Source organism: Pieris brassicae, chromosome 3 (genome assembly GCF_905147105.1).
Source record: "Pieris brassicae chromosome 3, ilPieBrab1.1, whole genome shotgun sequence".
In the NCBI taxonomy this organism is placed as follows: Eukaryota; Metazoa; Arthropoda; class Insecta; order Lepidoptera; family Pieridae; genus Pieris; species Pieris brassicae.
The window spans coordinates 2,094,919-2,107,483 of record NC_059667.1 but is presented as its reverse complement, the minus strand read 5'-3'; the positions used below and the strand labels follow the sequence as shown (position 1 = coordinate 2,107,483).

Here is a 12,565-nt window from a genome sequence, read left to right as displayed (position 1 = left end):
GTAAATAGTGGCACGAGATGGGGCTTCATTAACTAATGCTAATCGCAGCCTATAGCTTTGTTGTTGAGTAAGCCCACAACGAAAGTCATAATAAATCATTGACCGAAAATTTTCTCGCGTTCGTTTCATTTTCACGCATAACAAGATTTTTAGATTTGCCGCCAATTCACAGAAACAAATGATAAATGAATGCCATATACTACATTAGGTTACCAAAGAGTTCTAAAATTGAAATTCGAAAAAAGTTTTCATTAGCAATGTGTCTAACTGGCCAGTTCTAAACATTTTCAGTGTTACCCACGTATCACAAATATTTTTTAATACAAAACCGATATATAATATTCGTATTAAAACTGCTATTGTCACAGCACTTTAACTAAACTTATTAACCTAAGTAAGATTCAAATGCAATGTCATTGACTAGTGACACTGAAAATTTGACACACTAGAGTAATACAATCCAAGTTATCTAGATTTAAATATAAAATATTTAAGGTAAAACCATTTTTAATTGCAAAAAGGACATTATTGATTTTTTTGCCCTATATTTAAGTAAATTTATTGACCGGCTGTTACTAAGATAAAACGTAAAAGCTCAACTTAACTATAAAATATTTTTAATCTGTTTTAAAAGTGACGTTTAATGTAGAACAAAGTGCCTTCTTACCTTAAGTGTTCCTATGCAAAATACTTGCACTTACGCATAATTTAAAATAAAATATGATACGTAGATTGTATATAGATTACGCTCAATTTTTATTTATTTATTTACTATGCCGCGGCGCGACTGATTTACTGGGGACGGACTCGGGATTGTGAATATCTACTAAAAGCGCCACCAACAATCGCCTTAGGCGGGATGCGGTAACAGCAGAGCCTAATCCACTTCCCGACATGCGATGAGGCAGTCGAGACCTCCCCACGCCCATTAAGTAAAGATACTTGACACAGCTAGTATTCTTTAGACCGGGGCATAGGTTTCCCATAAATCAACCTCAAGCCGGTGTCGTATCTAGTTTACATACAATACAGTACGAGTATAACGCGGTAATATATAATAATATAGTTACCCCCCCACAAATATACAATTTTGTTATCTTGCAAAAAATACTATGTTTTGTTGGAAAATGAATTAAAAGTATGGAAAAGCCGAATTTAAAAACCACTTCAAATGTTTTGAAGTTTTTAAAAAAATGGGGTTAATTTATATGGAACAACTGTTTAAGAAGTAAACTATGAATCTCATTTCAAACAACGAAAAACTTATTTATTATTAGTCTAATGAAACCCTTAATAAATATAAACGCGAATTACATTACACATGTGAAGTGCTTGTCAACTATCAAATGGCATCTGTCATTTGTCGCTGTCAAGTTGACAGATTTGAAGAAATTGCAGTTTCGCTCCATCTGTGCGAAGTTAATATTTACGTTACGTTCTAAATTCTAGTTTACAGTAATGAAGTTTAATTAGAAACGCGGCAGCTACTTCAGTAATACACAAATTTTGTATTTATAAATAAAAATATTATAGTAGTTGTACAATTTGCGTCACTATATTCAATTGTTTTTACGTAGTTCATAGATTATTTTTTATATTATTAGACGCAATAAACGTAGCCAAGCATTTATTTTTTTACAACATAAATACATATATAGATAATTATTAAGTGTTTATAAAAAATCAAGACAAACTCTCGTACCATTAAAAAATAAACCAATTCCTCCAGTACATACTCTTTTCGTCACAGCGGAGGTACAATTTGGCAGAAAGAAACGAAATAATAATTTAATGCGATTGTAATGTAAATTAACTATGAGCTCAATTTACAATAAACAAAAGACCAATGTTACTAAAAGCTCGACCACCGCAGCAGCTCCCAGATCGACACTTCCCACAAACATTAATTTTCAAAAATCTAAAAGAGCTTTGATGTTTTTATGGTCCAAAATTAAAAACAACATTATTAATTTCATTAATTTAAATCTCTCATCCGATGTTATAGTATAACTATGTTATAGGTCTGATATGCAAAGGTCCTGTTTACTTTATTCAAGAATTCTAATTAAACGGACATTTCTATACAATTTATATTAGGTAAACCTCAAAGTCAATCAACAAACAAAGCTATTTGATATTTAAGCTTGACTATAGCTTAAATATCAAAAAGCTCCAAAATAACAGCTATTTTATAATACTTAAATGTATTTTTAACAAAAACTTAAGGGGTTTTAATCAAGATTTGAAGTTGGTCCATTATGCTTAAGAATAGGTTATATGTCGTGTGTACTTTTTGGTTTTGTACTATCCTAAAGTATTTTATATGTAGATCAGGAAAAAACAAAAATAAATTTCCGTCGATTTTTCCTGTAATTATTGCACAAATAATAATTCCACCGTTTTGGTTATGTTATGCCAGATAATTTAGTTCAATAATTGTATAGAAAATACTTAATACATTTCCTATAGATTATCTATAGTCATATATAAATATTTTTTAAACTACAGACTTCAAAAATGTGTTTCAAAAAATTATTTTACTTCTAGAATTTTACTATTAATATATATAATAGCTTGTCTATCCTACCTACATATCTATCACAATTTAACACTTTACGGGAATACAATTTCGGGACATGATTTAGGAAATATATTTATTTTATTATTTAAGTTTTTAGTACAATAATGGTTATATATAAACACTTACAAATGTTATTATGGAAAAGAGGAATTAGTAGTACTAGTTTATAAATAATCTGGAAGTGGTCCAAGTATCTCTACAAAGTTACTTCAAATATCGGACAAACGTATGTTGACTTATATGTTGTCTTGAGCGACAAGACGAGTTTTTAAGACGGTATATAGTATTGTCTTTTGTTAACATAGCTTTTACACATTTAAAGAAAACACTTTTTTCAACGGATTAAAGATATGTATTTATTATAAACTTATAATTATTTTACATAATGTTAAATTTCTACCGACCTTTCGCGTGCTTTATAGCGTGCGTGGTCACGGTGACTGAAGACAAAAGTTGTTGAATGTCAAAAAGTATCACAGCTGTAGAGAAAGTTGTGTTATCTGTATTTATTGCCCCGGAGTTGATATCGACTAAAAGATGACGGGTTTTTGCAGAAATGACTCCCAGTGTCCTCTATTGTCGCGGATTGTTTGTCTCGGTATTGTAATAGATAATGACTAGTAGATTAATTTTAGATGACTTCATTAGTACTAGGAAACTGAGTAATAAAAGATGTCCACTTGCGTAATATTTTTTTGTCTCCCGTTACATTTTGAGTTTTGACTTCTAGTTCCTGCAAAGTCTCGTTAGTATAACTTTTATATACAGGGATGTAGAGGCGATCCACGCTTAACAATGCCTGCAGCTATATTTCAACCAATTTTATTACGAGCTAAATGTTGTATCTCGAAGAAACCTCGTCCAAAAGATGCGTTTACGTATAAGCCAATCTACAAAATCGAATGACGAATAGGAAAGTTGATTCGCATTTAGAATGAATTTCAGCCTTAGATACTCAATGTCCTCCATTTGTTTGGTTTAGTCGAGAAATATACCCTATAGATAAAACTTCAATTCATACGCCAATTTATTAAAAAATATTACCTAATTGCACGTATCGAGTGTGTTGCCATCTTTGGTCAGCGAGTTCTCCAGTACAAGGTTTTAAGTGTACATAACGATTTTGTACTGCCAAGGCCGGAGCTTCAATCGGGACTTGTTTCATGGCAATTTTAAATTACTGTTGAGCTGAAAATCGGGAGTCTTACGAAGTATTTGGTTATGTTGCGGTCACTAATCAGTTACACTTATTCTTCCTAAATATAACATTATAACCTTATTCAGTGTCCTCTAATAAAGCTAACCTGAGCGAGCTTTTTCCTAAATTACCGTTGTTTAACTTTCCATTAAAGATAATTGAACGACTCTGACTGCGTCTGAAAGAGCATCACTGTTGTACCTACGTAATACATTCCAAAATCTAGTCATAGTTGTTAAGTAGTTTTAAGTTGTACAAAATATAGTTTTAATATTTATGGTAACTGTTTTGTATGATTATCGAAATAAGTGTTTTGGGTTATGTAAAACATCACAAATAAATAATTTGAATATACATTTTTTTTTTATTTAAACCTTTTTTTACTTATGTACTCTTATACCGGGGCTGCGTGTGCAAATTTACTCAGAGAAGCGCGATTTACGCATGTCAGACGGATGTATTTAGTTGCACTAGCTGAATTCACAAAAATTGCATTATTAATAATCTATATATTAAAATGAATCACGGCATCACGCGTGAACGGCTGGACCGATTTTGCTAATTTTTTGTTTTGTTGTGTTTGTTATTGTTAGGAGAAGGTTCTTATAAAAGAAAGAAAAAAACATTTTTTTTCAGAGCATAGCGCCTTTACGATTCAAAATGTATTCATATAACCTTATGGCGTTTGACGTAACATTGACAGAATGCGTGTTGCAAACATTGTCAAAGAGGATGTAAGGAAAATGAAATATTGATAAAATACATACAAAATATTTACAGTCGCTAATTGTTTGTGGCATCTTGAAAATCTATGTTTTTCATATGGCCAGTTATATGCCGCCTTTTCCCATCTAGGACCAACAAAACTATTTATATAGTTGTTTATCATAAAGCATTAGAATAATAAACACTTTGTTTCTGAAATATTTTTTAGTTATAGCAATTCGTCGGTCAGACCGTAAGGACTGCCTTCGCCAGACTAGACTTAAATAGGCTGCTTAACATCTAACCGCTCACCGTCGACAATTTAAAAATACGACTAAAGGACTGTCTTATGAACACACCCTACGCAGTGTTAGAGCTTCTTCTGAGACCTAGTATGTAGTTACACACTTTATTCATTCAATCACTGACTCACTCACTCACACACTCACTTATGCACTCAAGCGTTATCAACAGATAACAGTTGACAAATCAAAAACGAAAATAAATAAAATAAAAGATGTAATTAAATTATATATAAATATATTTTAAGGAATGTATAATTAAGTTTGTTATGAAAGAGCTGGAAACCCTGACACAGGTATTTTTTACTTAAAAGGGTTACTAAATCTTACTCATTATCATACTTAAAATGAATAAACACATTTTTTTTTAATATTCGAAATTAATATTCATACTTAAGACAGGACAACATCTGTCGGGTCCACTAGTTAGTTATAAAAAGGTTTAATTGTATTAGTATTAAATTACTGTCGAAATAGGAAATAAATAAATATTTTTTTTGTCTTAAGTACCTTTGTCTCTACATTAGTGTTTCTTCTAGGTAGCGTTTATAAAAAGTCCGTGTCAAAGCAGAATTGATTAATACAAACATGACTCAGTTTTGGCTAATTAAGCCGGACTAGCTCCTTCCACTAGCTCAGAAGTTTCCTGGGCACTTCGGAGGCTTCACGGAGCAACCTCACTGATCTGATGATTTCTGCTCGTTGGGCCACAGCTACATCACGAAACAGCCTCTGCACCAGGGGCTGTCTGTCGCATCTAGGACAAACAGATGTTTATTAATGAGACAGTGGCCTGCAATTGTTCTTAGCGTTATTTTGAGATTCATTATGTTGAAGCTTAAGGACCGCTTTGTCACTAGCTGGTTTACTGTTGCAAGTTTTATTTTAGACTGTCCGCAGTCCGCGTTTTGCGACCAGCGGTGTTTGTCGGGGTTCTATGGATGTTTGCGGCGAATCCAGGATCGCACTTGCGAGGAAGAGCGGGTAATGGCCGGCCGGTATCATTTCATTATCATCCTCTCATTGCAAGCGTAATCCTAACGTTATCGTAAATGTTGACTTAAATTTTAACATCAATAATGTACCTAATATATTTTATTATGTAATGATAAAATAATAGAATTGACTATTATGATATGACTCATAATGTATGTAACTTCTACGTAAAATTCCTTTAAGACAATTTGCACGCAATCGTAACAAAAACTTATGTGTGACAGAATGTGGGAACATTAGATTGAAACACCATATTATGTTCTTGAAAACAAATTATTATTATTACCCTAAAAAAATGGCCACAAAAGAGTTAATGTTAATTATTATTACATGACTCTGGATTGATCCAATAATAACTTTAAGGAAATTTATAAATGATAAGAGCATGCAACAATAGTGTTATTTCAACATTAACAGTTGACGGTAAACATGTCAAAGAAATATTTATTTTATTATGTAATGTTAATAGTGAATTTTCAAGTTAATTCACAACACTGTCAGCGATTATATGAAGTATATCACAATTCGCCAAACAATGGTAGGTATGTCTTACTATTTATTTAAGTTTTACGATAAGAAATTAATATAAATTACATTAAAAACATGGTAATTGGAAATAGACACTATGCTTTTGTATTAAAGTAGTGCAAATGACGCTTACGACTAAGGTTAATCCATTAGACTAAATTAAATATCTTTATCTGTGAAGTGTTTAAAAATATCTCTACCATCGGTATAAAATGTGTTATCTACATTCAGGAAGGTTAAGCCTTTTCCGACCTTCTTAAGGCAATGGATCCTTGTAAGATCTTTGTAATTATTATGAAGACATATTCCTTTCTTAGACCAAAGACATGTGCGCATAGACAAGAGGGAGTATGAAGTGATTGTATCTGGAGGTGGCGGGGCTGGGCGCGCTTCAGCTGCCTTATTACTAGCTGTATTGCGAAACAGACTTTTATACGCAGCACGTTTGGATCCAGTACACCGTAATGTTTGCGAGCTTATGACTCGGTAAGTTCAGTTTGGAAATTGGAAAAATTTCTGTTTTCTGTAGCTTACTAAATATTATACATATATCTAATATTATCCTATATATTATATATATTAGAAATGGTTATCCGAAGGAACATTAAAAATTAAAAAAGAGAGTATCTCGTTAGTTTTTAATCGTGCGTTTTTAAGCATTAATCGTAAAAAAACAATTAAAATAACATTGTATATTTTAATAATTTTTATTACATACGAATCAAGTATACTTTATTTACAATTTTCTTAACCTACAAAGTAATATTAAAATCAAATAAAAAGAAAATTGAAACAAACATTAAAAAGTTTGGTCCCTGTTGCAGTGTACCTTTAACACTGGCAGCATTTCCTCGTTGTATTGCGATACTTATTCGTTCAGCGATGAAAGCACCAGCTCTGCGGTCACCGGTACTATCTACCAGGCGATAAATCTTTAATTAGCGTCTGTAGATAATCATTTCCTTAATCATTTATTCCATTTATAACATTTCAGATCACTTGTGCTAGCCCCCGCGGCAATACTGAATCATAAGAATTGCGGTATTGGTATTAATATTGATCGTATAACGTCTTTATCAACATCTGCCGTACCCATTAACTTACACTTCATGGCCCGAACTTCAACCACAAGTGACTGTACAATAGAATCTTGGACCTTTCTCAAAAACATCAACGCATTTACATGTGGCTTTTTAACCACGAAATTTTTTAAGTACGTATACATTAACTTATTATGACGATCTAAAGAACTGAGAGAGGAAATGTAAGGCGATCTGAGTATCACTCTTTCCTTGTAAAACTTAGCTATCTAAGAACACTTCTAAAGATATATAAATCATACATTAGAGCACTATTAGAGTAAGTCTACAGGATTTGGGATACTTATTTCATAAAGGATATATGCTTGAAAGGGTTCAAGGAAAAGCCACTAAATCAGGTCACTCAGGAACACATCGTATTATCAGCGTCTGAAAGCACTCGGACCTTACTGATTTAGGAAGTGGGCGATTAGGAGGAAATCTCATTGAAACACATAAATTCCTCACTGGAATTGAGTATCTCTTTATTTTAAGTGAAAATACACATTTGAGGGGTAGTTCTTTAAAACTGAATACCACTCAATATAACACAAATTCCCTGAAGAACTTTCTTCCAAACCGAGTAGTGGCCGACTGGAATAGGCTTCCGGAAAGTGTAGTTATTGCACGCTCTTTGAACTCTTTAAAAAAAAGTTTGGGTAGTTCCTCCAAATCACCAAATACGCGCGCATCGGCTCATTAAGCTGCCAGTGTGTTTATATACATCATAATAATAATAATAAAAATAGCAGGGTACTAGAGTGGTTTGAACGTGCATTCCTGAGTGCATAGGTTAAAAACATATGGACTTTTTTGTCTATGTACGTCGTCACTCACTTGTATGGTGACCAGTATGCTTTGAAGGCGAGTCGACTGCATGTGTCAAAGGCAGGCGGATCACATTCTTGCCTATTAGAAAAAACAAATGATCACGAAACAAATACCAATGTCTGAAGCTAAGACTAAGGGCTATCGCTAGGGCTATCTATAGGCTACTAGTTTTGCCAACCAAAACAGAAGGACAATTTACTATTTATTAAATTCCAAGTTCTATAGATTTATTAATTTAACGTTATCTTCCAGTGTAGAAGAATCGCAAGGGAAGTTTTTAAAACAGTGCAATCAGTCACCCTGTATCGTAGTGCTGGCGAGAAACGAAAACAGTTATGATAGCAAAATCCTACAAGAATTTGAGAAACGATCTAGTTTTGCTAAACTAAATGTTGCAATAATCAGCTTTGATACTGATACAAGCTTCAGACGAGAAGTGTTCAACCTATACAATTCTAATAAAACATATCTCTTCATAGATGAGAATATATGGATTAATGATCCCGATGTTGTACAGTTAGAATTTCCTCCATGTCCTAGAGCAGATACTAAGTGTCTATCTGGTTTAATTGTTAATGCACCAAAAGCTATCCTAATTGGAGATGGACGAAATGTGAAAGACTATGCACCTCCAATTTATAAGGCAATGAAAGAATTCTCTCCAAAACTCGAACACATCAAGGACGTGCTTTTAAAAGAGTCGATGTACGCCCACAACATAGAGGAAGCGGCATGTCTCTGGGCATTAAATAATAAAATGGAATTCGAACAATGGTTTAAAACAAAAGAAAAGACATTACCTCCCGAATACATTATAAACGTAATAACGTGTAAGAATGGTTCATTTATAGAATTGTATAGGAAGGTGTGTCAAGTCGTTAACATAAATTTTCTTTGGAGGGATATAAAAGAATTGGACTATAGAATAAATGAGATGCCTTTAAATTGTTCTAACATACACGATCTCCAAATTGCCGTGTCAAGTAAACAAAAGGATTTGGCAGGTTATATCGTGTTTGGTTGGCACCCAGGGTTAGCGGGAGGTTCTAATGCAGCACGGTATACACAAATTCCTTTAATGGTGGCTGGTCCAGCTGACGATTCTCTTTTAGGGGAGGCAACATACGCAGCATCAGGCAGATTGACAGACTTAGCACGAGCGTATAGACACTTCTTGTCTCAGTGTGAATGGTCTCGCGTGGCCATAATTTCCGACAACACCGAATACTCTAAAGCTTTTGCTGAAGAAATTGTTAGTGAGAGAAATCTTAATGATGTCCAAGTCATTGTAAAAGAAGAAACTATATCTTGGGAGCTCAGGGAGATGAAATCACGTGACGCTAGAATAATTATAGTAAATACCGACTGTGTATTAGCTGATGTAATACTTTCGGAAGTAGTAAAGATATTCTCACCCTTGACAAATTATGTTTGGATTGTACGCGATTGGTGCGTCATGGAAAAGAGAAGCAACATCGAAGGCTTAGTGCATTTTACGATCGAATTCTCTTGGAGAGGTGGAAAGGTTTTCGGTGGTTCCACCGAATTAAGACTCAATTTATATGAAATTCCTGAACTGATGCAAGAAAATATCACAATCGTACCTGAAATTTCATATTTGGCTGACGCCTTGTTACAACTTGGTCATGGATTTGCAGCGTATCGTAGACAAGATATAAGAAGGCGCTATGATTTACACGGCTTCGGCACTGCAAAGTAAGCATTAGTAATTAAATTGTATTCATACAGGTTTGGTATGTGTCAAGTAATAATAAAAATATGCCAATCTATTTAAATTTTATATTCCTTTACAGAGACTATTACGGAGAAATTGGCGCAGTAAATGTAACCGGAATTGCACAAACCCTTAAAATGAATAACTTTTCTGTCCAAGAGCCGTTAGTGTTTGTTGGTAGATGGAGAGGAAATGAACGGGAATCAGTTGCTATTTGGAAATTGGTAAACACTACAGTCGCTACAATTTGGTCCGCCATAAATGACACTGACTCGTGTTATTCAATGCTTGGCACCGCGAGAATATCAGATAGTGATAAATGTATATTACGCAGTGATAGCGGTTTTACACCAAGATGTCACGATGTCTTCATTTTAATAATTATCATAAGTGTTTTAGTTATATGTATAGCAATTTATGTAGCACAAAGAAGAAGACAAAAACGACTTTCAGTTGAAAACGCGGCTTTAGTGGCTAGACTACTTGAAAGTCGTCAAGAAAAAGCGTCAGCGCTGATTGGATTCCTGGTCGACCGGGGTTCTATCAGACTCTTACACGAAATAGGTTCTGGTTGCTATGGTCGCGTGCGCTTTGCTGAACTAACACGTCCTGGTTGTGGGACCTTAGTTGTTGCCGCAAAAGAACTTCATGAAGGCGTCCTATCGATGGCAGAAGAGAACGAGATACTTAGGGAAGCTTGTGTTCTTGCTCGTTTAGAACACAACAATGTCATTAGGCTAATGGGAGTTTGTCTAGTCGACGGTCCTCCCTTGGTTTTGATGGAGCATGCCATTTATTTAGACCTGCAGCGCTATTTAATAGAACGGCGCCATTTAGCAATGAAGCTGGTGTACGATAAAGAGGCGGGTTATGACATGTCGGATGAATGCCTAACGCAATGGGCCCGTGATGCAGCCTGTGCTTTGGAATATTTAACAGAACGCCGTTTGGTGCATAGAGACATTCGAGCTGCTAACTGCCTTATAGATAAAAAACGCTCTCTGAAGCTAGCAGATTTTGGTATGGCGCGTGAGCTCGACGAAGAAGAGTCGACCTACATGACGTGTCGTAAAGGATTGTTTCCAGTACTATGGATGGCTCCAGAGAGCCTAAAGAAAGGTGTATTTTCACTAGCATCAGATATTTGGGCCACAGGAGTGCTATTGCTAGAGATAGCTACAATAGGGGCTAGGCCATATGGGGATTGGCCAACGTGGCGTGTATTGAGCTATGTCGTTGATGGAGGACGTCCGCCCCTACCACCAGATGCCTCGATGCAAATGTAAGTTAAATATCTAGCACCATTATGATGAACATGTTCAATGGGTACACTGAATGTATCAATCTAATAAAAATAATAAAGCATACGGAAAAAGTAATTAAAGTTAAAAAACAGATATTTAGTTTTAGTACTAATAGTTTGACAGAAAATGTGAAAAAGTATCACAGTTTTCGTGGAAAATATCTATTTTTTTAATAATTTTTTTTATTTTACTTAAAAAATGACTCAGGCTGATGAATTGTGTATCATAAAACAGACAAAATAAATCAAAACTCTTTAGAGAAATACGATATCTGTATATTATGTTTTTCCAGGCGTACATTACTACAAAGATGCTGGCACATGGACCCATACAAGCGAATAACTGCGACACAACTCCGAGAGTACCTGACCAACAATCCAAAAATTATTTCTATAACTCTACTGTCACCTGAACCACCTCTGATTCCACCTATACAAGAAGCAGACTTCAAGTTTTTGACATAATCGCAATTTATTGAGCCCTGCGTGTTGCTTGATTTATTTGGTAAATAATACTAGTCTAGTGATTTAAAAATATGAATTTGGACATTCTAAACTTACCTTCAAAATATCAGTGTTAGTGACAAGTTTACCATCCCTGAAGTTAGTTAAATAATTACGTAAAACCTAACTTTTTAACATCCCCAAAGACAAACAAACACTGACAAAGTTTTTCAGTTTTCTTCTCCTCACATCAACATAAGTTAACAAAAGACAGTACGACTTAACATGAATTACAGCCTATACAATTATAATTTTTTTTATTATTAAAGCTTTATTAATTAATGCATGTAACAAGTGGTTAGTTTACATTATTTAATATTAGTATTAGTTAAAAAAATAGGTCAGTGGTCTAGTTTTTGTATGGCCCCTTTTAGGGTAAAAGCCTCCTCTATGTATTTCATTTCTCTTTGTCTTGAGCAACATTCATCCAGTTGAGTCTAGTCTAGTTCGATCCTGCCCATCAGTCCATCTTTTCTTTTGTCGTCCTATACATCTCTTTCTAGTAGGTAATGGACTGGCCATTTCGTTATTTTTAGTGTCCATCTTTTTTACCGCGCTCTATCAATATGACCTACCCATTTCCATTTAAGCCTTAGAGCGTGTATACTGGCATGCTGGCAAGACAGGATTTTTCTTGTTGTTTTCTTGCTGAAAACCCACGTTTGACTTGCGTATGTCAGACAAAGTAGAATATTTGAATATAGAATAAATGAATTGAAAATTATTATCTTCTTGTGTTGTTGACTGTAGGTTCCTTTCAGAATCGTTCGTTCGTTTTCACTGTTGTTTTTGTCGAAAGATAC

At 34.3% G+C, this 12,565-nt stretch overlaps 1 protein-coding gene across 3 annotated transcripts; it reads left to right on the top strand.

The window, feature by feature from the left end:
* Positions 1–6,209: 6,209 nt before the first annotated feature.
* LOC123707577 (cysteine-rich receptor-like protein kinase 17) lies at positions 6,210–12,264 on the top strand. 3 transcript variants are annotated; one of them, XM_045657738.1, is made up of 6 exons: positions 6,210–6,320; positions 6,628–6,796; positions 7,305–7,523; positions 8,478–9,936; positions 10,035–11,237; positions 11,552–12,264. In XM_045657738.1, the coding sequence occupies exons 4-6, from the start codon at positions 8,867–8,869 to the stop codon at positions 11,721–11,723; spliced, it is 2,445 nt and encodes an 814-aa protein (XP_045513694.1). In that variant the 5' UTR covers positions 6,210–6,320; positions 6,628–6,796; positions 7,305–7,523; positions 8,478–8,866; the 3' UTR covers positions 11,724–12,264. The 3 variants fall into 3 exon arrangements, with proteins under 3 accessions (XP_045513694.1, XP_045513692.1, XP_045513693.1); XM_045657736.1 differs by having other exon boundaries at positions 8,473–9,936; XM_045657737.1 differs by having other exon boundaries at positions 6,210–6,324; positions 8,473–9,936.
* The last annotated feature ends 301 nt before the right edge of the window (positions 12,265–12,565 follow it).

What these genes read in the sequence shown, in the direction of transcription:
- LOC123707577 (XM_045657736.1), top strand. Translation starts at nt 6,212, where the DNA reads ATGTCAAAGAAATATTTATTTTATTATGTAATGTTAATAGTGAATTTT. An exon ending in TCACAATTCGCCAAACAATG is followed by an intron (nt 6,321 to 6,627) that starts GTAGGTATGTCT and finishes TTCCTTTCTTAG; the next exon opens with ACCAAAGACATGTGCGCATA. An exon ending in CCAGATGCCTCGATGCAAAT is followed by an intron (nt 11,238 to 11,551) that starts GTAAGTTAAATA and finishes ATGTTTTTCCAG; the next exon opens with GCGTACATTACTACAAAGAT.